General features: G+C 30.1%; 1 protein-coding gene across 1 annotated transcript in view; it reads right to left on the bottom strand.

The window, feature by feature from the left end:
- Positions 1–25007, bottom strand: part of LOC129943095 (ABC transporter G family member 20) — an 82196-nt gene that overhangs the window by 40437 nt on the left and 16752 nt on the right. The window contains exon 2 of the mRNA XM_056052322.1: positions 7414–7839. Within this exon, the coding sequence (XP_055908297.1) occupies positions 7414–7631 (218 nt within the window). The 5' untranslated portion in view covers positions 7632–7839. The remainder of the gene's footprint in view (positions 1–7413; positions 7840–25007) is intronic.

Here is a 25007-nt window from a genome sequence, read left to right as displayed (position 1 = left end):
AACTTCAAATTCATTTTGTCCCAAAAAATATACATAAGAATGCTTGCAGTTATCAAATTATTTTGTTGCATGCATTATGGTGTTTTCATATAAGAAGTATTTTTAAGGGGTTAGTAACTACACATATTGTATTAAATGCCATACAATTATTATTTATTAAATATGTACGTTAAATGCTTACAGTAAGTTTATAATATTAACTTAAATTTTAACTCAAAATCAACATAATTTCAACTGCTTAAGAATTTGTTAAATATACTGATTAACTAACTACGAGGACCCTAGTTCGATCTTCTAAAAATAGTTCTAAAGTGTACATTTCTTTTTAAGCTGGCCTAACTCAAATTGATATACAATCAATAGAGAACAGATGGATATGAAATCGTTCTATTTAATACACCAATTTGTTTGCAGTCTTCATTGAAGATATAGTTAAAGCATTACCAGCAGGAATTGAGAAGGCAGGCGTTAACATTTAAGCTCTTCTTTTCTTGCTTGCTAAACATTGTAAAAAGTAGAACCTAGTGCTAAATGTAAACAAATCCAAAGTGATTGTTTTAAAGAATGGCGGCGGAGATCCTGGTCAAGAAAGCATGGCACACCATTGAAGTGCCATAGAATAGAAAGAATAGAGTTTGTGAAAGAATACAAATATCTAGGAGTCTGATGTCTCTCACTGAAAAATTTGTTAAGGAAAAAACAGCTATAAACGCAGGATGGAATCAATGCTTTAATAATTACACATAAAAGTAAATTCTTCAAAGCTGTATCGGAATCAGTTAAATTGTATGCGTTGCAAGCCAAAAGTTCACTGCACCACAACATAATTTACAGTAAACTAGATTACGATCTTTGGGAAAGAAACTACTTTCACGACAAATATACTATCGAACAAATGTCGTGCATGTTCCGGTTAAGAAGGACTACTTTCCTCACAGCGAGGACATATACCCTCCATTCAACAGTCCTTATTCCCTACAAGCCCTTGGACGACACCGTTTAAAAAAAAAACGACCAACGATTCAAACAAACAACTCACCAGGGCCCTATTTCATACAAATTGACAAGTGATAGTTCTAAAAATTTGTCACTCTTGTCTGACAGAAACCCATCTTAAAAATTATTGACTGCAGACAAATTTTAGGGAAAAATAGAATGATAAATTTGTCATGACAATTTAGCATTATCATATTCTGACACATCTGTCGTGAAAATTTCATTATTTAATGTTGGAATGTGTTATGATCGAAAAATAATTAAATATGGAACAAAACTTTTGAACTTTGTTTTAATTTGGATCGTTTTGCGAGCAATTTTTTCGATGTTAAAAGTAACAGAACGCTGTCTTTCAATTTTTAAATTTTACAGTTTTCAAATTAATAAAAATAGAGAGTCTTATAATGAGTAACATTTTCAAAATAAGTATACTGAAGTTGATTAAAGAAAATATATTTTATTTGCAATCATTTTGAGAAACCTTAAGCTTTGATATGAAAATTAATAAATGGAAAGATATCACAAAACAGGCCAAAGCTCTATACACAATCTATTTAAGCAAGAACTACTCGTAAAAGCACCTTCGTGAAAAGGGAGAACCAAATAAAACAAGTTGACAAACTATGCTACGACATTAAAAGTTTTATTGCAACTGACTAGCTTAAAAAAAAAAAATTTCACTTTGTATGTTTATGTTAGAGGAACAGCTACCAAAAATCATTCTTAATACCATGGTCATAGAAAAGCTGTAATATCGCACGACTGATGAATTTAAACATCATAATTTAGTTCTTAATGGTAAATAAATAATGATTGAGAAGATTAAAAGAAAATAATATTTCTTATAATGTATTTTTTATTAATAATCCCGAGGGCGCCGCGCCGACGGCGACGTATTACACGGAGACCCAACTAAGAATCATCACTTTCACTCTCACTTAAAAATATACCGTTTATCACTTTAGCTCTTTTCACGGTCAACACTTGACCGTAACTGAGTTTCCTCGCGCAGTTGTCAATTTTAAACTAGCAAATTATTTTTTGTATTTCTTAAAAGAATTGTCAATATATATTTGTCAAATAATTTATGAAATTTGCTGAATAATATTTAAAAGATGAAGAAAAAATAAGTTTTTCAATTTACCGGGATTTATTGCTGCGGTATTCGGCGGTTTCTTTGCAATGTCTTAAAGATTATCATCACTCCAAATACATCAATTGCAATGCATTGCATTTCTGAATCTTTCCGTTAAGATTGGAATTAAAAGCAATCTTGTTTTAATTAAGGGGCCAGTTACTCCATGATAATTGGAAAACCAATATAAAGTCAAATCACATGCCAAACATATGCTAACATGGCTTTTACAAAAACACTTTGCACGAAGTTTTTAAGTAAAGCATGCCTTCTAAACAATGCTTACTTAGCATATATTTAAACGTTAAGAACTTCATATTGGAAATATAATTTATTTTTTGTTTAGCTTCAATCAATTAATACAAAACTAAAAATTGTTCTTTTAATTTTAATCGCACAATTCATACATTGTAAATGCAAAAATACACAGTTACATATATTGCCAACATGGAGGAATTGCAACCATTAGAAATCAGCATAATAATAATCATTTACAGTGTTTATTGATGTGTAGCTTATTTCTGAAATGCTAATACCCACACACACCTACCTACGATTATTTCAATTATTAAAACAAGGCGCAAACCGGCCATCGAGCATGAAGAGTTATTATTAAAATTTAGAGGCAAACAATTCCATATTTAAAGTGCACTGCAGTACTACAATAATAATAATGCTAAGCTTTTAGTGCTAATTTTGTTTGCGTGCACTTTGCTATAAATAGTTTTTCTTTTTTAAAGCATTTTTCATTGGGCTCTTTATGGTTTTAAGTTCATAAAAATGCTTTGAAGAGCTAATTTTATTAAGCACAAAGAAGAATCTAAGCGAAATCTTTATAATAAATAAAAGGCAAAAGGCTAAGTTAAGCTAATTAAATCATTACAAGTTAAAAGAAAAACAAAATAGCAGGAAAGAAGGTTTGCTGAGTACTTTTATTTATAGTACTTGTATCTTAAATTATATCTAAAAATGTAGATCTGTTAAGAATTATCAAGTTTATTTGAAAAAAAAAAACAATAAAAAAAAAATCTCAGGAGGTATGTATGTACATATAACTATCTTACTCAAGTCGATAACTCGACAACTTTGCAACCTTTTCCACTTGTATTTGTTTTCCGCCGAGTCTTTTTTTCTGCTTTGTATTTATGTTTCTTCTTTCTTTCTTGTTTCTTTTTTAATCATCCAAGTAGGCCAATGTCATTCGTTAACCAACTTAATCTCTTTTCTGGTCTTATGAGAGCTAAGTTTGACAGTGAATCTGTGGTTTGAAATGTTGGTTTTTGTATTATTATTATTATAGTGAATAAATAATTTATAGTATCTTCTTATTTGGACTTGCCATCTCATGAAATTGACCATGAAAAATAATTATGTATTAGTGAAGGAACCAATTATTATAAAAACGAAAATGAGAGCGTCTAATGTTTTTGTCTACATATAATCATTTGACGACAATATTAATGACGTGCTTAAGAGATGCGTGAATAAAGATCGTGTAAAATTTTGTTTATATAGAATGTTGTATTCTGTTTCAAATATGTTTATGTGACATTTATTTTAGCATATTAACTATAATAACGTAACTTAAAGATAATTTTCCTTTAAATATTCGTTAATTAGATGAGAAAATTTAGAATTAGACTATTTTGTTTGTGTTGCTTTGCTGCCTTGACTTTAAGATAACGAGCTTTAAGGTGTTATAGTATTTACCTTACCTGCTCATAATTTACAGTTAATTAGTCATGAATGACCAATGTTGATACAAGTTAAGTGTGTTAACCTATTAAATAGGTAACAAATCGAAACAGATATTTAGTTGCATATATATTCTAAATAATTTCAAATCAGTTCAATTCCTTGAAATCTCGCGAAATTAAAATAGTAAAATTGGAATGAATTGTTTTTCGTTTTGCAATAACAGCTTACAACTTCCTACGTCCGTACGTTCATGATACCACTTTTTGACGTCCTTATCTCAGGAACCAGACTTCAAATAAATTTTGTTTAACAGACAATAATATCGAAAGTTGATGAAAGGACCTTCAAAAAAATTAAGTGGGTGCTTGGTTGACCCTAAATATCTCTCGAACCATTAGTGCTATCGACTTCAATTAAATTTTATATTATAAAATGTAATGTGATACTAAATGAGTACAATTTTGACAAAACATTTCATGTAACTTATAATTAAAGTAACAAATTTCACCTCCAATATTTCTGAACAAGAAATGATATTTTAACCAAAATAATTTTATGTAACGAAAAATAACATTTTTAAAATCTGATAAATTTTTTAGTAAACTCGAATTGAATTCTTTTGTTTTAAACTAAACTTCGATTCGAATATATCAACAAAAAAAAAAGATATTGATTTCGAATTAATTTCGTATTAAAAATATTTTTTTCAACATTTAGTAAAATTTGTATAAAAATCCAATAGTCAGTTTATCCATAAAAATTAATATCTAGAAAAAATCCTACACAAAATTTTTAAAAACTTCAATTCTCGATATCTCGGTAATAAATAAACGTATTGACTTCAAAATAATTTCATTCTGAGCTATATTTTACTGTTTAAGTAAGGTAATAGTATTGGGATAATCAATCCAATTTGTATTTCTTTAATAAACAAATACTTTGAAAAAATTTAAAAAAAAAAATCTACTTAAAATGGTGACAGATTTTGAAATCAAACAATTGACATTTTTTTACAAACATCCCAGCCTTGTTTTCGCCTAAACTGTGAAGATATGTACCTATACGACATGTGATTTCAACAAATCTCAAAAAATGAGAAATTTCAAACGATCTTACGCCTCTAGACTATTTTCCTTGGGGCTATTATTTTCTTAGAGGTGTGCTCTAAGAGCGTGGACAAGTTATGGAAAAAATATTTTAAATTGTTTGCGTTTTATTTAAAAAAAATTCTCAAGTACTTATTTTAAAACCCTTTGCACTCATATCAACTAAACTAAACACCCAGAACTACAAAATTAATTGGAATTTACAAATAATTAACGTAAAACTGCTAATATACTAATAAACCATCACTTATATAATACATAAAGCTAAAAAAACGTGGAATAACAAAAATAAATGTGTCTTAACTGTTTAACGGTTGCTTAACTATTAATCGATATTTTTCTAAGTTGAAAAAGTTGTAGTAAAAGGACTTAGAAAAAAATTTCAGGTAAAACATTGAAAATGTCGCAATTATTTCAAAATTAATTAAAGAAAATAATAATTCAAAATGAGACCCCTAAAACTATTTTTGCGACAAAACAGAACAATATATACACCCAAAATCTTAATTTTCTTGATTCATGAACGACTTGCTAAAGTTAAGTTTTTACAACCTATAATACTATCTTTTTGATGCACTCGTTGGTTTTAAATTTTTCCATTAACGTCTATAAATTTTATATATTAATAGACAATTTAAACTTCAAATAAGTTTGGTTCCTTCAGCATATTCTTTAACGCAAAAGTTACTGCATGTGATTTATAAGTCGTTTAGTTTACTTCTACAAAATAAGTTGACACGAACCAGAAACATCCTCATGTCGCTCATGGACGCTACTGTACACTAAATTTGTTTATATAGACAACCATTATACGTTTCAGCATGAAATGTGTCATAATAAATAGTTTATTGTAAGCATTAAAAAAGAAAAACCTCAAAGGTGAGACATCATAGTCAGACAAAAAGCAACCCACAGCTTTTGGGCAGAATTTTGACATCTTTATACTGTTTCGCAAGTTCATAATCATTAAATAAAATGGCATGACCGGTTTAATAACTTGTTGTTTTTTGTTAGCTAAAACTATTCCTAAAACTAAAGAATCATTAATTTTCATTATGATGCAAAATAAAAAGTCAACTCTTCCCTGTCATAGTTTTGCCAGAATGAGTAACTTCTATGTCTTTTAGCCCCGAGAACATAAACAATCTTTTATTAAGCAACGTGTTATAGTATGTTTGGAAACATGACTTCAAGTTGTATAGCAATAAAAAGTACAGGTGAGTTTAATGTCTGACGATCTTTGACGTATTCATGTCGTTGACTTATGTTAACATTTTACTAGCGACACTAAAGCAAAAACACACAAAATATACAAAATACTACTAGGTAAGGTACAACGACCGTTTAGTAAATGTGTGAATGTTTTTGGACCTGCATATGTATTCACGAGTATGCTTTAAATATGGTATGAATATAAACATTTGGATTTAACTTGACATACTCGTACATCTAACTCTAGGGATATCCCCAACAAAAAATCCATCGGAAATACTCGTTTTCTATTAAAAAGAATTTTAAAATAAATAAAAAATAAATTTCTTGATCTGGAAACAAATCTGGTGAAGTAGTTTAAGTCAATGCATATCCTTTCGTGTAAGTGTAAATTGATAGAGGAAGTGATGTAGAATCAATGCTTACTTATCCATCAGATCAAAAAAAAAGGAAGATAAATCTAAAAAGAAGAAAATTTAATGTAATGGGTGAGCGCATATAACAGCATAGTAAAGAAACATCGACTGCTCGGAATCAAGGAACAATGCAAACAGGATGCCCTACACGAAAGAAGGACGACTAAAACGACTACGACTACGACGACGAACGGAGATGGAGACGATGATGATGACTATACGACTATATAAGAGCATATGAGAACGATAAAGAATAATCTGTTACTACTTTGCTGGTGCATAAAAGCAATCAACTTTTTGCATGCTCCTGGCACTTTGCTTAAAGCTATAGGATAAGTTCCACTTCAAAATGCGAACATATCGTTTGATACAAAATAAAGTGTATCCATGTGCGAAAATGATGTCGACTTCATAAAAGGACATTCGGATGTATCCAATTCCAATTCCAAATTCAACATCATTATGCATTTCTGTTTTACTATTATTATTATTATTTTTAACGCATTTTCACTAAAAACGTCAACCAAACAGAAAACACATCGCAAACAGAATGGTATTAATTTATTTATAAAAGTTTTTTGTGTGTGTGATCATATCCTGTGAAAATGTATAGTATGACGATGTTCTTTCGAACATAATCATGATATGGCTATAGGGAGGAAGTTGTACTTGTCGTATTTGTATTGTATTTATAAAAACAAAACTTTCCTCACAAATAATATTTACTTACCATATACAGAAAAACAAAAAACCAAATGGATTATAATAAAGTTAAAATGCTGTATAGGACAATCCTTTTTTAAATCATCAACATAAAACACAAACAAACAAAACAAACAACAAAACTTACATTGATCCTTTTGGTACTGTCATATTCAGCCCATCAAGCACAATGTTGGGATTCTTGACTGTCCCGTACATTTTGTGAGCGCGGCGTACACATACAGCTTGCTGTTTTCTGGTGGCCACAGTCGATGGTTGTGACATGAAAAGGCGGCGACGTGCGGCTAAATCCATTTGGGGTGCGGCTGGCTCAATTGGCGGAACACCCTCTGATTCAGCATCCATGATTAGATTTATTTGTTTGTGGTTGTTGTTTAGAATGGAACTTTGTGTTTTGTAGGAAAATTTTGGCGCCCCTGCTTAGTTTTATACTATGATGTATAAATATAAATACACGATACACTCAATGTCGTCACTCTTAAAATGATGGAACGATAAACCCTTATAACGTTGCTACTAATTCAATTTAAGTTGTTTGAAGTATCAAAAGTTTCTGAAATTAAAAAAAAAAATGGGATTGAAGTTGGGTTGAATAAAGTTATAAATACCGATACAAAAAAGTTTACATGGACAAATTTGTCGTAAATACAAAACAAAAAAAAGATGTAGGTATAAGGGTATGGATTACGAAACAACATGATTTCTATCCTATTGGGCCAATAATAAATGTTTTTGTATTTGAAAACTGATTTCTTGTTTATTGAAACGGAACTTTCATTGAAGTTCATTTGGGCAGCCTTTGTAAAGTACTTTTAGACCAAAATACCTTGTTATTTGGTTGACCAAGTTAAATTAAAAAAACGCATGAACGGATATGAACACGGTATTGAATTGAAGTAGATTGAGGAATGTATCAAAATTGATTAAATGGTGGCTAAGGAATTTTTCCATTTATTTTTAATATACATTAATTTTTTCCTTAACATTTAAAAGAGACGTGATCATGGTGCGTGTTAAAGTTTTATATTAGTTTGATACATTTTATGGAAACTACAGGTCTACAATAAAACGATGACAATGGCAAAAGATAGGTTGTTTTCCTTAAGTTACAGAATTAGTTAAAGGAACCCCAGAGTTTCTCAAGGCAGAACTACTTTCTTAAAGCAGGTAGGGGGGGAGAAGGATGACCTCTCCCTATTTAATTTTTGTATTTATTCAGCAAAGTACAAGCTATAACTTAATTTAAATTAACACTAGCTTTTAACAATTCTTTGTCTTTGGTTCTTGTTATCAGTTTTCAACATTGATTCACGTGGGCCCTAAAAAGGGGATAAGTACGAGTAAAGAGTATCTTTCAGATGGGATTCCGAAATATTAAAGTCGAAGACTAGTATAGCAGCGCTGCAGTGACGAAGTATTCTGGACATTGGTTCAAAGGGTTAGTGCGATAATGAGGGAAAAGATATTTCGGTAAAAAAGACTGATAGATCGCAGGTTCCTAGGGTTAGTGTTTATTTAGGAGTGCCGGGGAAACTAAATTGCCCGTTAACAATTAATAAGCAAAAAATATATCAGCGCTTTTGTGTCTTATATATAAGGGTTGCAAACCTATCAGTTTTATTCGATCGTCATAAGGAGGCAAGTTAAATGTATAACCCCAGGGGAGACAACGTATGGAAAATCGAACTAAACGTGTTTGAACATTTTCAATTCTAAGTTAATGGTTTTCTTAAAATGGGGAACATACTTGCCATGCATATTCAAGAGGATGTCGCACTAGAGAAATGTAGAGAGCTTTAGTTACATAGGGGTTAGAAAATTCTTTTGACCATCTTTTAATGAAACCGAGAGATCTATTACCTGTATTAATAACTTGGTCAAAATGGGAATGGAAATTCAAGTGTTTTTCACACATAATATCAATAATAGAATAGCCTGCGTTGACAGGGTCAATAAGGAAGAAGTATACCCTATGAGATGGGATTTGACTGCAAGAAAAGGTCATTTGCTTACATTTACCTACCTTTAACTTTATTAAGTTATGCAAGCACCAAACAAAAAAAGATATTTACATCAATTTGTAAAAGTAATGAATCAGATGGAGTTGAGAAAATTTTAAAAATTTTCTTATCATCCCCAAACATTAGGATATCTGAGTTTTTTTTTTAAATGAAGACAGACATCTATAACAGTTAAGACAAAGAGTAAGTAGCCAAGGTGACAACCTTGTGGGACTCCAGAAATGTCATGTATGGGACTGGAGACTAAGCTACGGAAGAGGACTCTATAAGTTCTATTCTAAAGTTAGAAGCTTATCCAGTTTAAATATATATATGGAAAACCTAAGGCTCTAAGTTTGAGATAAAATATCTTATGAGATATTTTATCAAATGCTTTGCTGTAATCAGTGGCAACATCAACTTCTTTGCCATTCTTGAGGACTGAAAAAAAACTTTGCATATAAATTCAATTAAGTTAGTCGCACTCGCAGTACACCCTTATTCCATATTTTTCCACAAATTCTGGGCCTACATAACAATATTATGTTAAGAGTTTAAATAAAAAAGTACATACAATCCAAAGTGTACAAGTAAATAATTCTTTTCAAGAAAATCATATCTTTCAATTTTACCAGTCCAACTTCACCGTTCAAGAAGTTAGCTCAAAACGAGACTTTAAAGCAAAACATTTCTAAGCTTTTTTTTATTATATTAAGCGATTATTGGTTTTCAGTGAAATTTTTAACCATTTAAAAATTTTTAGAAAATCCTTATTTTAAGAGATTTTAAAACAAATTTCTGTTTAGTCACAATCTGTTTAAAAAAAAATCGATACAAAAAGTAACTTATGCTTTTTAATAACACATTTCATGACTTGTAAATTGTATATTGTTCTTGAATTTTCTAATAATTATTTATGTGTGTAAGAATTTTCATCGATAAATCCACATTATTCTGAAGTTTACACAATTTAAATTATATCTGTTTTGACAACAAACTTTGAATCCTAGCTTTTCAGGAGAAGGTTTCATTTGTAAATTTCTTCGAACGTTGTCCAAATAAAAAATCAATTTTTAGAAAGATTGTGTGACTAAACATCTGCTGACTAATTTAGAGCTCATTTCAGTTTATTAAATATACTTTTATCGCTACTAAATATATAAACATACAAATCTATCACAATGTGCAAACATTTAAGGCTTTAAGAAATTCAGTAAACAATAAAAAAGGCTGTAAAGTAAATATAAACATTTCGTTTTGTTTTCGTAAACACATTTCAAAAAAAAAATTATTTACTCTTGATAAAGAACATAAAAGCGTTTGCTAACTTTTCCTTTGCACATCAATTATACGAATTTTGTATTTTATTTTTATACATAATATTCCTTTTTGTGAAAAACTTTGGGGTACACAAAAATAAAAAAAATTGGAAAAAAGTTAATACACCATTTTCGAAGCTTTAATTTTTCAACTTGATTAAGTAGCCCACACCCTATCTTACAGCCGCTCTAGGCCACTTTTAAATCTTAAAATATATGAACAAAAAAAACGATTAAATTATAAAAGAAAAACCTCAAACAAATATTTCATAAATCATAATAATCTTGAGATATTTTTTTCTTAAGTCATTTTTGTTTAATCGAATTTCGGGTTTTCTTTGACATTAATTACCTAAGTTATGCGTTTCGATTTTTAATTGGTTTATTTTGCACTGCAGCATGGTCCAGTGGAGCTCAATCATTCTTATTTTTATTGGAATTTTTGACGTTATTTTCATTATATCAATGATACAATTTGTCATTTTTATAAATGAGTTACAAAAAATATACATACATATGTACATACCTGTTAAAGGACATTTTTAGCTCGTCCTTGTATAGATTACATAGAGTTTCTTGTCACGTATGAGTGTCTAGAAAATATGACCCAGAGTATAAACATATCTACCATATTCTATAGATACGGCAGGGCGTGCTCCTTAAAGCCGGAGTGGAGTTCATTAGGTTTTAATATTTATTTTGTAAAGTGCGATGGTTAGGGGGAATTTACTAAATTAAGAAACTGGATCACAATTTTATGAAGGGGCAATTATTGCCTAGCGGTGCATGGTTATTTTCGAAACACTTCAATTAGGTCAAACAGTTGGTGTATACGGTTATGAAAGTTATGTAATAATTTGCTCCGCATCACTGAGTTATATTTCGCGCTGATGCTGCTGATAGGATACAGAATCGAGGGTTCGTTTAATTTAAAACAAAAAATGCAAAGTTGTTAATTTTCTCCACATAATCGGAAACTCTATTATAGGTTAACTGCGCTCTGTGATTCTTAAGAATTGGTATAGTCGCAAAGTTCGGTCATGTTTATAAACTAGGACACAAGTTACAATATTAGATTTCCTGAATATATGTATGTTCCTTTGTACATTTCACTGAAGGGACTATACCTCTGTTTCTAATTTTAGTTCACCATCATCATTATTATCATCAGATCTATAAGCAGTCATATATGTATGTAATGTTAATGCATTTTCATTCACTTGTTTAATCCCGTTGACGGGTCTTCTTACATCAACCCCATCTCTTGTCTGATAGTATGGATGGTGGGTTCAGGCTTATCTCATGCCCTCTGGCTTTATACGACATTTATATGTCTTATATATTGATTGGATGCCACTCTTCGTACCTATATGTCATATAAAATTGTTTGCACATGTCCTTTGACTAACGAGAACATTAAAGAATTTTCTCTTGTTTCTTATAACATACTGACACATAAAAAGCAAAAAACAAAAAACAGAAAAATATATAAATAAAACAAATACGAAGCGGAAGAGAAGAAAAAATACACATCATCATAGTTGTCTTGCTTCTGATTGCAATAAATCAGATGTGAAAACCATAAATGTGTATTTGCTGCTTCCTTGTTTAAGGAATGGCACAAAAAGGACAATTGTAGTAAATCATGAATGAAGGAGCACATATACCAAAGTTGTATGTTTTTGTATACATCTTATAGCTCTTAGCTCGTCGTCGTTGTAGGTGGAAGTGTAAGCTGAGGTTTAGAAAGGAACAAGGAATAACATAGCCGACATCATCGAAGGAAAATCATTTTGTGTTGTTCTTCTCATAATAAATATCCTCGATTCTTTAAGGATTCGCAGAAGACGAAGAAGAAAAAGACTTACATATATTTTTGTTTCCCTAGACTTAGGGATTAATTTTCTATATTATAGGTTACTTTATTGCAGTCTATACGATGATGTTAGTGGATTTTTTTTAATTTTTCTGATTGGGGCAGGATATAGCCTGGAGCCTGGGTATCAAAAGTGGGATAGTTGAATAATATCCATTTTGATTTTTCTCTACTTTATAAGTTTTTTATTTGAAAAATTAACTATTTTTGTTTGCGTTATAAATAAAATTGATTGGATTTGTTTTTACTGTTGATAAATATTAATTTATTTATGATTTAGGTTATTTATTTTTTATATAGAGAAAATCTACACAATATTTTCTAGGTGATAAAATATGTGAATAAACCAATTGAAAAAATATTCTGTTGACAATTTATTTTAAAATAAAGTCAATCGATAACACATATTTAAAATTAAAAAAAAGAAAAACAAAAAACGATGAGCGCGTAAATCCATTTCATCATTTTTGATAGAAAAAAAAAGAAAAAAGGAATCTGTGCGATAAAATTACAGGAATATGCAAATTTATATCACACTTCGTTGATATGCGCATATCAGAATATGCAAATGATGAACATAACAATTCGAAATGAAATAAAGTGTTGTGCACGAAGGGAGAATGAGCAAAAGCCCCATCTACACGCCAGCGTGATAAATTACGTGCATATACTTTATCATCATTACACAGCATCAAAAAGTATGTAAATCCTTGAATACAATATTTAAGGAATGGAATACAATGAAATTCTGCTGCTGCTATGCGTTCTGCGTTTTGCGTTTTGGGTTTTGAGTTCTGCGTTCTGAGTTCTGCGTGTTGGAAGCCAAAAAGTCAAGTGTTGTGAAATTGATAGCTGGACTTATACTTTAAGACTTTTGTTCTGGAATGTGAAAGTACATAAGATTAAAGGATTCGAATATTTTTTTTTGTCGTCTTTTAAGGGCGTTTCGAGGCATTTTTAAATTTTATGGTTTCTGATTATGTCGCCTTTTAAGAAAATGATTAATTTAACTTCCATCATTCTGTTTGAGGCTTTCAAAAAACCGTTAACTTATGAAATATGTTTTGCTTGCGTTTAATGTACCTTATCCTTTTGTTCTTAAATTTCTTATAAATATGTATTCGGTTTGTTTATTTTAAAAATAAGAACAAAAAGTTTGCATTTTGTATGATTTCCATATCCACTTTAACTAACATCCATGATACCACATTAGAAAAAATACTAATTTTAATTTAAACATGAGATATAAACCTTATGAAATTAATTTTAATGATAATATTGATGTTGATTCTACATTATTTGGATACTGAAACATAACTGCTGTTTACCTCTAATTATAAAAACTCCCTTGCTGGCAATATCTTTTTAAATACATATATTTTAAGCAGAAAAAGATACAAAATCGAAAAGCAAAAATCACTAAATAAATAACTGTAATCGGTTTGAACTCCCAATATCCCTTTCCACTTATCGAAGCACAATAAATTTGTACATCGGTATAAAGTTTAAAATTGTATACACAGAATAATGCCACAGAACAAGCACATTCGACATCATTACGTGTAGGTATAGGGAATGGTTCTGCCACGAGTTTCCATTAAAAACAAAATATATATATGTATATAGAAATAAAAGAAGGATGAGCAATTTGGAGATGCAACACAAGCCAAGTACAAGTCTGCCAATTAAGAACAACAACAAAAAAATAATGAAGGGAAAAAATTACTCAAGGTCATGTTGAATACGTTACTGCAATATAATTTAAATTACATATACATAGGTAACATCTCCCACACATATCCAAACAACTGAAATTGTAAACGAAGAGATTTCATATTGGCAAAAATGAAACAAAGCAAAAATTGGCGAGATTTCGAGATAATTTTAAAATAAAAATCTAGTATCCATTGATTACATTTCGATTGGCAAGGTTTTCATTATAAATTAAACAGAAATTCAGTTCTTGCTCTTTTTTTTTGGTTTTTTAATTATGTACCCATCCCTTGATTGTCAAACTTTAGGTCCTTAGTAGGGAGAGTAGAGAACTTTAAAAGGTTAATAATAATAATTATATGCAAATTAATTATCTCATTTTGAGTAATGGAATAAAAATAAAATTCTTCGGGTGTTAATTCAGAGTAATGTAATTATTTTTAGGTCGAATGTTAATAACCAAATCAACTCAAGCCGCCATAGCGTTTTTTAATTAAATTAACTTTAATTAAAATTAATAGATATTCAAATGAAAAGTCCCCGAATTAAAACTTTTCTGAATAAAAATAATTATTTAATGGAAATATTTTATGAAAAAAAAAGAAAATTACAAAATGCCCAAATGGATGCCACAAATTTGCTTTTTTGTATTGAGTGCTTAAGTGCTTCTTTTATAGACTCAAAAGCTCACTTTTGTTATATTATAAGAAGACTTTCTTAAAAAAGGGTTATGCCATATAAGGCGTTTTTATATTGGTTACTCAATACGCTGTACCTATCTTATAATTTAACACAGAAAACAATAGCACATCTAACAGTCTTCGATTGTAAAATGTAGGATGTAATCAAGTGGTTTGAAAAGTAATTGAGGATGGTTTTTATCGTATTTATCCGTTTGTATACTTCTTTTATACTAGGCTTATCGTGTGATCCTTCCCCAATCTTTTTTCTCTTGTTATTTTAACATTATTAAATATAGAGATTGAATGAAAAGAAAAGATTGAAAATAATATAATTTTGAGAACATGATGTTTAAGTCTTGCACAGTCATCAGCGGTCTTTATACAAATTTTACTTTTTGAATCTTAGGTCAGGCTCGAGAGAGTCAACTTATATTATGTTCTATTTTGATCGTCTCTTAAGCAGTCCATTATTTTGCATTAAATAAGATGTGAAATTACATTAAAAGCAAGTTACATTTCTGCGTGTTTTTAGTTTCAAAATTTAGTGGACAAAATTCAACAAAATTTCTCCAAGAAAGTTTTTGAAAAAAATATGTTTCTGTTGATATTTTTTTTTAATGATGGCATAAGTAGTATCGAAATATAATAATATCTACTAATGCTGTTTTTCCTTGTACCAAAATGTTTGTAGAAACTATTATGTTGTTTTTTTATTGGTTATATTGTAATAACTTAAGGATAGTTACATTTGAAGGGCCGATTATGGTTTTAAATAAAATACAAATTATTTAGGTAATAATTGTTACTTCTTTTCATTATGATAATATTGGTATGGTTCAATTATGTATATGTAATAAAATATCCATATCATCAAGTTCGGGCCATAAAAAGTTCGCAATCATCTCACGATAGCGAACACCATCCGCAGTAACTACTGCCGGAATCATTTTGATAAATAAACGGCACGTTGATACCGCCAGCTCATCAACCGCAGCATACAATTACTTTCCGCCTATTTCCCAAATTGAGAAATATCAAACGAAATGCAGACAAAAACTTGACACTTAGGTGTGGTCCATATTCAACACTGGGCTTTAAAATGTAACCACCCTTTATTACTGCGGTGACTGTAGGTTACCATTTCAACACCCCTAACTAAATTATATCAGTTTCGCATACGCCACAGTGCCTTTTAACGATTTCAATACATTTCTTGCCTTATTAATTGTAAGATATTTTCTTATTTTGATTTAAGCTTTTATATGCTTGGATAAAGGAAGTAGTATTTTTTTAAAATAAAAGTGAACGTTCCAAAAATAAGAGAAAAACTTATAAATTTATAATTATTTTAGTTCGAATAAATGCATGATATTTGATAGTAATGTTGACTGAATTTAAATTGATTAAAAACCTAAGCAGAAACATTCATTCAGAGTAAGTACGCATATTTTGTTTGTATTACTTATATGTCATTCAACTCAATTGAACTTGATTAGACATACCATCTGGGTAGAACCTTTTAAGAATTTGTTTCCATATATCTGTGGATATTTAGCATAACATTTACAATTTTTGAATTAATGCCATTGACCAGCTATAATTTTAACAAAGAAAAGTATAAACCCACAAATTTAACAATCGTCATCACTTTATCATCCTATAGTAGGTTGAATCATAAACGCGTACGCTGTATCTTTCCGTTTATTTTCCCAAAGAAAAAAATGAATACCTATACATCAGAAAAGGTAAATCCAATTAAGTTTCGAAGGTCATTTGCATTGCATAAATGTTAATACTTAAAAAAAAAGAATAACAGACTTGAAAGAGAATTTCAAGATCAATTTGGATTGAAAACAAAAAACAAGTTAAGTCAGAAGCTGTTTTATTGGTTTTACCTCTTATTTTTTCTTGAGTATATATAGTTTTTTTTGTTATTGTCACGCATATTCTTTTGATATGACACAGTGTTACCACTTTATATTTTTAATATTGCAAAACAAAAAAGTTGTATAGACTAAAGGTTTTTCTTGTCTTTGTGAGTTTTTTTAGTTATACATGGAATCTCCGCTTTTTTCCACAAGTTCTCAAAATCAAACATACCAAACTTTGCTACTAAAAAGCTTTAACTATGGGATTTTTAACAATTTCTAACTGATAAAAGTTATTTTTGAAGTTTTTTTTAGTTTGCATTGGTCTTCTAAAAAAAGATCTCCAGCCATTGTTTGAAAGAACAGCAGAGATGGGTTTTATTTTGTAGTCTTCTGTAAGAAGCTTTTAGAAGCTAAAATGTTTTTTAAAACGTTTAATTGTCTACAAAACAGTTTCTGTTATACCCAACGATAAAAATGGGAATTAAAAGAAAATAATAAAAGTGCTATAATGATGAGCTCATGTTTAAAAAGTTCTGATTTTAAGCAAATCTGGAGCCGAATTACCCCATCAGTGACCGAGTGAGTAAATATTATTAGTGATCGAATGAAGGGTTTGTCACTTCGTACAGTCCGGCAAAATAGGGCTTTTACCTCGGCTTGAGAAAGCTGCAAATCGTTTATACCTCCCTTTTAGTATTCAAAACATTGTGTACAAATTTTCAAAAAATTTCGCTCACGTTGCTCGTTATTGATCGTGATTATTGATTATCTCCGCTTTTGTAGATTTAACAGTGTTAACTGTCAAGAAGATTTGCTAAAGTGTTTGTTGCAATCTTTTTTTCATACGCTCAATCGATTCAGGGATATTGGGCAAAAAGTGCGTAATACTCAAAACTTTTTTTAAATTAAATTTTAGTTAAACAATCTAGAGTTTATGAAAAAAAAACATTTTGTTTTTGAATTTTCGAAATTTTGAAATAGTTGTTTTACCTTTAAACGAAATTTTCTACAACCAGATCTGTTGTTCGAACTACAAAACATAATTGATTTGAAGCTAGTGGTATCTTTTTGGTAATTGGCTCCAATGATCAATTATTAAACACTCAGCCCCATTACTTGAGTTCTAAATCATGCCCATACAATTATTGTATTTGATAATATCTTATTTTAAGATTAGATGTAAGCTTATCCATTTTAAAGAAAATGTACTTTTTTGTTCCATTTTTTGTACATTGTTAGTTTTATTTAGAAAATTTTAGACTACATATTTTGTAAAGGTTATAACACCATCAGATCTATTGAAACTGAGATAATCACGAAAAAATGGTTTGTCCTGACTTTTTGACGCTACTTAGTTTACGATTTGGACTCAAGATTTTATAAGACTCTTAACACAATGCTAAGAATACTTAAACAAAGGTATACACAAATTATTACTACAGCAGTTCCTACTCCTTTGCAGATAGTTCAATTTTGTTACAAATTGAACTAAAAAGAATAAATTCACTAAAAACAAATTTATATTACAGATATATTAGGGTGCTCTTTTTGTGACAATTTTTTTTACAAATGAAAATGTAAATGTCAGCTCTTTATAATATTATATTTAGAGGGTACAACAGGTCCCCACTAAACCATATTATTTTATACATTTTCTAGTACCTAAATGACAAGACCTAAGGAAAAAAATGTCAGGAGCAATTAAATTTCAAAATAGTTATAATAAAAAAGATCCCTAAAATTATTTTATGGACTTATTAAACAAAAATTCAAAGTTATGTATAAGCCCTTGGATTGCCACTTTTTCTTGACCATCATTGCATATTTATTTAATTACACTCATGTACATAAATGCAATAAATCTTGAGGCAAATTTTGAAAATACTAGTATTGTTGCAAAAGAAAAGAAAATGACTAAAAGAACCTAAGTTGGTTGTATAAAAACAATCTCAAAAAAACTTATTCCCATAAAACATTTTCCATATCTACTACAATAAAAAACAATAATCAAACAGATTGTACTGCGTATACGAATTTCCCTGATAGCATTCTTTGAATTGAAAAAGTTTTTTTTTATTTTCTCAAAATTTATGATACAAGTATAAACTCTTGACTCGAAAATAAATAAAAATCCATAAAATTAAATTATAATCATATCGAATTTCATTTAAAATCCCCAAAAAAAAATTTAATAAACGATACAATACGGCGCGGCGGCTACTAAATTCGTTTCGATTGGATGAAAAACAAAACAACAAAAATCTGTGGCATTGAATAAAATTTAACGATAATCACACTTTCGAAACTCTCATAAGAAAATTCGGCAAGGATAATGAAAATGAAGAGCAAAAGAAAGAGAAGAATAAAATAACGAAAAGAAAATAATAACAAAAAAAAACAGAACTTCTAAAATGTTAAAACTCTGAATGATGTAGACATTAAAGTTTTGACGAATAAGTACCAGGGCTTTATGGTAAATTATTTACACAAGGGACTTACAGAAGGACCACTTGCTTTTATATTTATATGTACATCAAGAAAAAAAAAGGAATTATTGTCAGTCGCCATCACCATAGCCATCGCCACTTACAGAAGGACTCAAGAAAACTAAGTAGCATTACACACAGAATCCGTATAAAAGATTCATTTGTCAAAGTGGGTTTTGTTTTATTTAAACGGTTGAATTTTAAGATGAAAATTGTATTTACGAATGAAATACAATGCTAACGGCGGGAGCGGCCAGTAAAGTAAAACTATTTGAATTTTAGATTGATGTTTTTTAATTTAAGAAAACCTCAAAGAAATAAAATAAAAATAAAAGTGGATTTATTTTATTGATCTGACATGTAAATACAAATAATTTACTTAGAGTCGCCATTTTTATCTGTACAAATTGAAAGCGAATGAAAATATATTCAGGCCTTGGGCACTTTTCTATGATTTATGCTCCCAATAATTGTGTTAGCAACGTATTTGCATTTTCTGAATACTTTAGTATACTTTGTTTGGTTCCTTGAGTTCCACTTTAATTTTCCACTAAAGTTGCTTTGAAGATTAAAAGTTGCATGTTAAACCCATAAAGAAGAAATATAAAAACCCATGAAGAAGCCACATATCTATCTATGTATTGTATGTAGCTACAATTTTTTGGAACAGTTTTACGGTTTTGAGGTATACGTAAACTCATTGTCCATTGTAAGAGTAATTATCGCAGCTATACCGACACACAGGAACATTTGTAGAAAATATAAACAAAGGTTTTATAGTTGCCTGCAAGGGATGGCATGGCGGGATGCGAAAAGAATATAAACATCAGTATCTACACTACAATACACCACCGTTAGGACAAACTTATGTTGATGTTGGACAATCTTAACAATTTGTTTCTTTACACGTTTTCGAAGAAATAGAACTAAAATAGAGTAAACATCAAGAAGGATCCTCGCCTAATGAACATCAACATTGCCTTGCAGCCAACTAAAACGCGTTACAAGCTTCTTTTTCTCCTTTTTCTTCTCAGCCTTCACTGCTTCGTTCTGTAACCATGTTACTCCCACTCCACTGCCCTCTACTTCTTTGGATGCTATTGCGGCGGCGACTGAAAAATTGCAAGTGGATTTCATCAAGGGTGAAATTGACTTCGTGAGGGTGTTGCTTCTAAATTTGTTTTCTTTGCTTGTGCTTCTGGTTCTGGTTCCTTTCCGGTTTAAATTGAAAGTCGTATACTTGCTTCCCCGCGCGTATTGTTGTTGTACAATGAGTCCAGAATTAAAATTAGAACATTATTCCCGGTTCTTCCCTTGGTTTATACTTTTACCAGTTTTTTCCTTTCCTTTCATTTGGTTTTCTTTTTTCTTCTTTTTCTTTTGACTTCATTATTATTATTATTTGGATGATGACAGAGAGAAAAAGCCAGTCCCTAATGCTCCTTCAAATTGAGTGAGGACATAATTTGCGGAAGTACCTAATTTATGAAGTGTTATCGAAATCATTAGGGATATCATGTAAATCATCAATTGAAGATGATCAAGGTGGGCTTTTGAATACCAGGTAGGTACCTTAATAAAAGATGTAATATAATAGATGTTGGTGTCATACTGATACGCTGATAATAGCCAGCATTTCTTTTTTCAAGGTACAAAACCTTTAGAAAAAATGTGCTTCTTGTTTTTTGATTTATTTTAGGATGTTTTTATACGGCAATCGTATTGAATAAAAGAAATAATGATGATTAAATTTAATACAAATTGGAAAAAAAATAGGTGAGTTATAGGAAGAAGTCATAGATGCGACAAGGGATTTGATAGTTTAAGAATTTTAACGTATTGTTCCTTGAAAATAGCTTTTTTAAGCATTTTAAGTAGCTACAGTGATGGAAAAATAATGTAAACGAAGGATTTAATTTTATTCAACAAATAATAACTTCATGGAAGCTTTTGTTCTTTGTAGGTTTTTTATTACACTTTCATTTAACAACAAACTAATCAACAAACAAAATCTTTTGATGAATTATTAATTATTCTTGCAGAAGAGGGTATGTATGACAATAACGGATCTAGAGGTGTCCTAGGGGCCTTGACCCCCTCCCCCCATGGGAGAGTATTTCTTTAATTTTCGTATGAATTTTCTTGAATTTAAATCTAATCCACTTTGTTGCTAAAAGTGCTCAATAATTTAATTTAATAAAAAAACAACTAAAATAGTAAAAGCTTTAGGAATGTTTTTTATTATTTTAATAAGATTTTTTTTCTGGGAGAAAAAACAAATATGCAAATTCTTAAGAAAAATGTTCAATCTTACACCATTTATTTATTTTCTAACACAAACTTTAGTTCCTGAAACACACCTTCAACTATATCTTTTTGTTTCTCCTTTAAATTCAAAAACTTTTAAGATCTTAATAAATTGAAAAAATCTACTCTTTGAAGTAATCAAGCTGGGGTTGTTCTAGAATTGACATGAATTTCAAGAATATAAAAGTCCCAAAAGCATCTTGGAAAACATAATTCAATATAAAAGCTTCGAAGCTCTCGAGAATTGCAATGAGAAAAGATTCTGCCACTTGCAATTTGTGAGTGACACACTATATTTTTTTTTCCAAACTTATTTTCATTCCTTAGTCTGATTGTTTTTAATGTTTAGAGAAATTATGTACCTAGATGAACCTATTTCTTTAAATTGAAGAAATGCAAATTTTTCTCTCTCCGATGTTTAAGTTTTGCAGCCTTATTTTTGATCAAGACATATACAAAAGGTTCACGCCAAATAATAATTTGTCTTCTAGCATCTGCTCCAATATACGAGTAAAATGCTAGTAGTTAGTAAGAATCTCATTTGCGAACAGCAACATGGTTTTGTGGAAAATAGATCAACCGTTACAAATCTGCTCACATTCTCAAACATATGTTAAAATGCTTTAGAACAAGGTTATGAAGTTGACTATTTATACACTGACTTTTCTAAAGCTTTTAAATAACTTAGCCAAGGAATAATTTTATTTAAATTTAAAGCTCTTGTTTGCCCCTGATCGTAGCTTGACGCTTGCTACAACTTTACTTCTTTCTGAAAATTTCTGATGTGTGAAATTCTGAAGTGTAATACAAGTCTATTTTCCTATTGAAAAAGATAAGAGTTTTTGGCAAACTTTCTAATTTTATAGAATTGGCAACAAGGACAGAATATGTTATTTTTGGAAAACAAGCCTCTTAACTATTGTACTCTTGCTCTTAAATGAGGTATGTATATATAGAAAACTGATTGAAAACTTTCATATCTAGGGGGTCATGCAAATTAAATAGTTATACCATGACTTTCGCGACAACAGTGTTTTACATAAAATCTAATAATAAAGTTGTCACTTTACCAATTGAAATATGTTTTATTGTAATCGGTCCGATTTGTCGAATTGAACATTTTGACATTTCTCGACGTTTCAAAATCCCTTGAGCCTAAATAACAGATTTTTAGGGAAATGTCTGTGCGTACGTGTGTATGTACGAAGCTCTTTTCGTAGTCCATATCTCAAGAATCAGTAGAAGTCGGTAGACTTTAAATAAGTTTTGTTTTACAGATAATAATGCAGAAAGGACTCTCAAACAAATTGCGTGGGTGGTTTCTTGCATAGCAATTTGGTTAACCCAAAATATTTCACGAAACAGTGACGTTAGCGACTTGAATTGAACTTTATTATAGTAGTTTTATATTGTGACGTGCTATTTTAAGAAACAAATTCAATTAACAAAAATAAGTGTCACCTCGAATATTTCACGAACAAAAAACTATTTTATCTCGAAAACGATTTAATGGCAACGAATAATGACATTTTCAACATTTAATAAAATTTTGATAAAAATCGAATTGACACTTTTTTTTAACGAAAAACCTAAAAAAAAACAAGACTAAAAGTTGGTAAAAATTTATTTTCGAGTTACATAAAAAATAATTTCATCTTATAGAAAATACTGCATTCGACATTCTGAAAATGTTTATACAAATCCAACAGTAAGTTTTTTTCTCATAAAAATTAAAAATAATAAGCTCAAACTCAAGAGCATATTACTAACCTTATTGTGTAAAGACTAAGTGTGAGCACTAGGAAAAGGAGAGAGGATACACATTATGTATGTTATTTTTATTTTGACAGCTTCCTTAACAGAACATTGAATAACATTTTTAGGTAGTGCTCAAAAACTGGTCTTGATGATGTTTAGTGTGTGATCCTTGTCTGTATCCGACCTTGATATGTGGATAATCCTTTCAAATCAAAAAAATCAAATGGGGTGGCGCAACAGTCCGTTGTGAACCAGGGCCTAGTGACTTACAACTCTCAACCATTCCTGTGTGCGAGTAATGTTGTCAGGAATGGAAGGGACCTACAATTTTTATGCCGAATCCGAACGGCTAGTTTGAGAAAGCACTTTTTCATGACAAGAATTACTCTTGAAGGATTTGTCAATTCCTCGCAAGAGGCAGTACCCGCGAAAATTATTTTTTTTAAATTAAGGTGGCACAGGCAGGGATTGAACCCAAGACCCCTTGCATGACAGTCCAACGCACTAACCATCATGCCACGGGTACGGATAATCCTTTAACACTACTTAAAGATGATGAAAGAATACAGTAAAAATGACAATTAAAATAGAATAACCTCAATAAATCTAGTCATGATAGTTTTTTGATCATTATATTAAGCTACGAGTGTCAGATGAGATTCAAACAAAGATCGAAAACTGATTTTTAAAAATTATATTTTCTTTAATATCTTAGCAGTATCATTTCTTTAATATCAGAAATTATATCGCTGAAAATAAAAATAATTTCAAAATATTATATTAAACTGCTTTTTTTCAATCCCAAGCCTTTAAAATTTTAAATAAATTTAAAGCAGTACATTGTAATCGAATTTATATTTTAAAAAAAAGGCTCTTTCTCCGTGAATATAGTATCTGCGCGATGGCAATATCATTTTGCCGTCATATTAATTCACTTTTATTGGCTATATGACTCTATAAAAACTGGTCACTGAACTGGGTTCAATCTCAAGGGCAGATGTAACCAGCTCCCTGTATATTCCGAACATCATCCGATGAATAACGTTGAAATATATGTATAGACACAGGAACACAGTGTGTAAAGCTTCCACACAACACGATGCAAACTATAATAGGTATATAAGATGGGAAGCGATTGGTTAAACAGGTAAAACACCCAGAACCAGAACATTGAAAGCCTGACTATGAAACATCAACAATTAAAATTTAACATGTAAAGAGTAGTGTACTTATTTAAAGGAACATAATTGCTTTTGATGTTAATTTTCATTATCGGGAAGTAACTCTTTACCAACTTGACTTTGCTGTTCTTTTGCCTAGAGGGTCTCATCGAAAAAGTACCTAACATCCTATGATGGATAGTAGATTGTTAAACTACTTGCTCGTGTAGAGTAGGACAATGAAACTACCACTTTTGCGCGCTCCCATGGCGCGCAGCGGTGCTTGCAACTTCCAATCTTGACGTAACAATTTCTTGGAAATGAGGGAATAATGTAAGATTGAGAAAAAAAAGATTCTTTGGTAGATAAATACAATGAAAGTTTTGCATAGTTTTTAGGTCAACTACTTTTGTGTCCCGTCTCATTAGAAAATAGATAAAACAGAAATTAAAAAAAAAAGTTTTAACTGCCTTGAGAACTGAGAGCTAAGGTTCCGATATGGAAAGACTTATTAAGAGAATTTTCAGTATAAATATAAATCTATAGTT

This window comes from Eupeodes corollae, chromosome 1, assembly GCF_945859685.1.
Source record: "Eupeodes corollae chromosome 1, idEupCoro1.1, whole genome shotgun sequence".
Classification (NCBI taxonomy): domain Eukaryota; kingdom Metazoa; phylum Arthropoda; class Insecta; order Diptera; family Syrphidae; genus Eupeodes; species Eupeodes corollae.
This window is presented reverse-complemented; position numbering and strand designations above follow the sequence as displayed.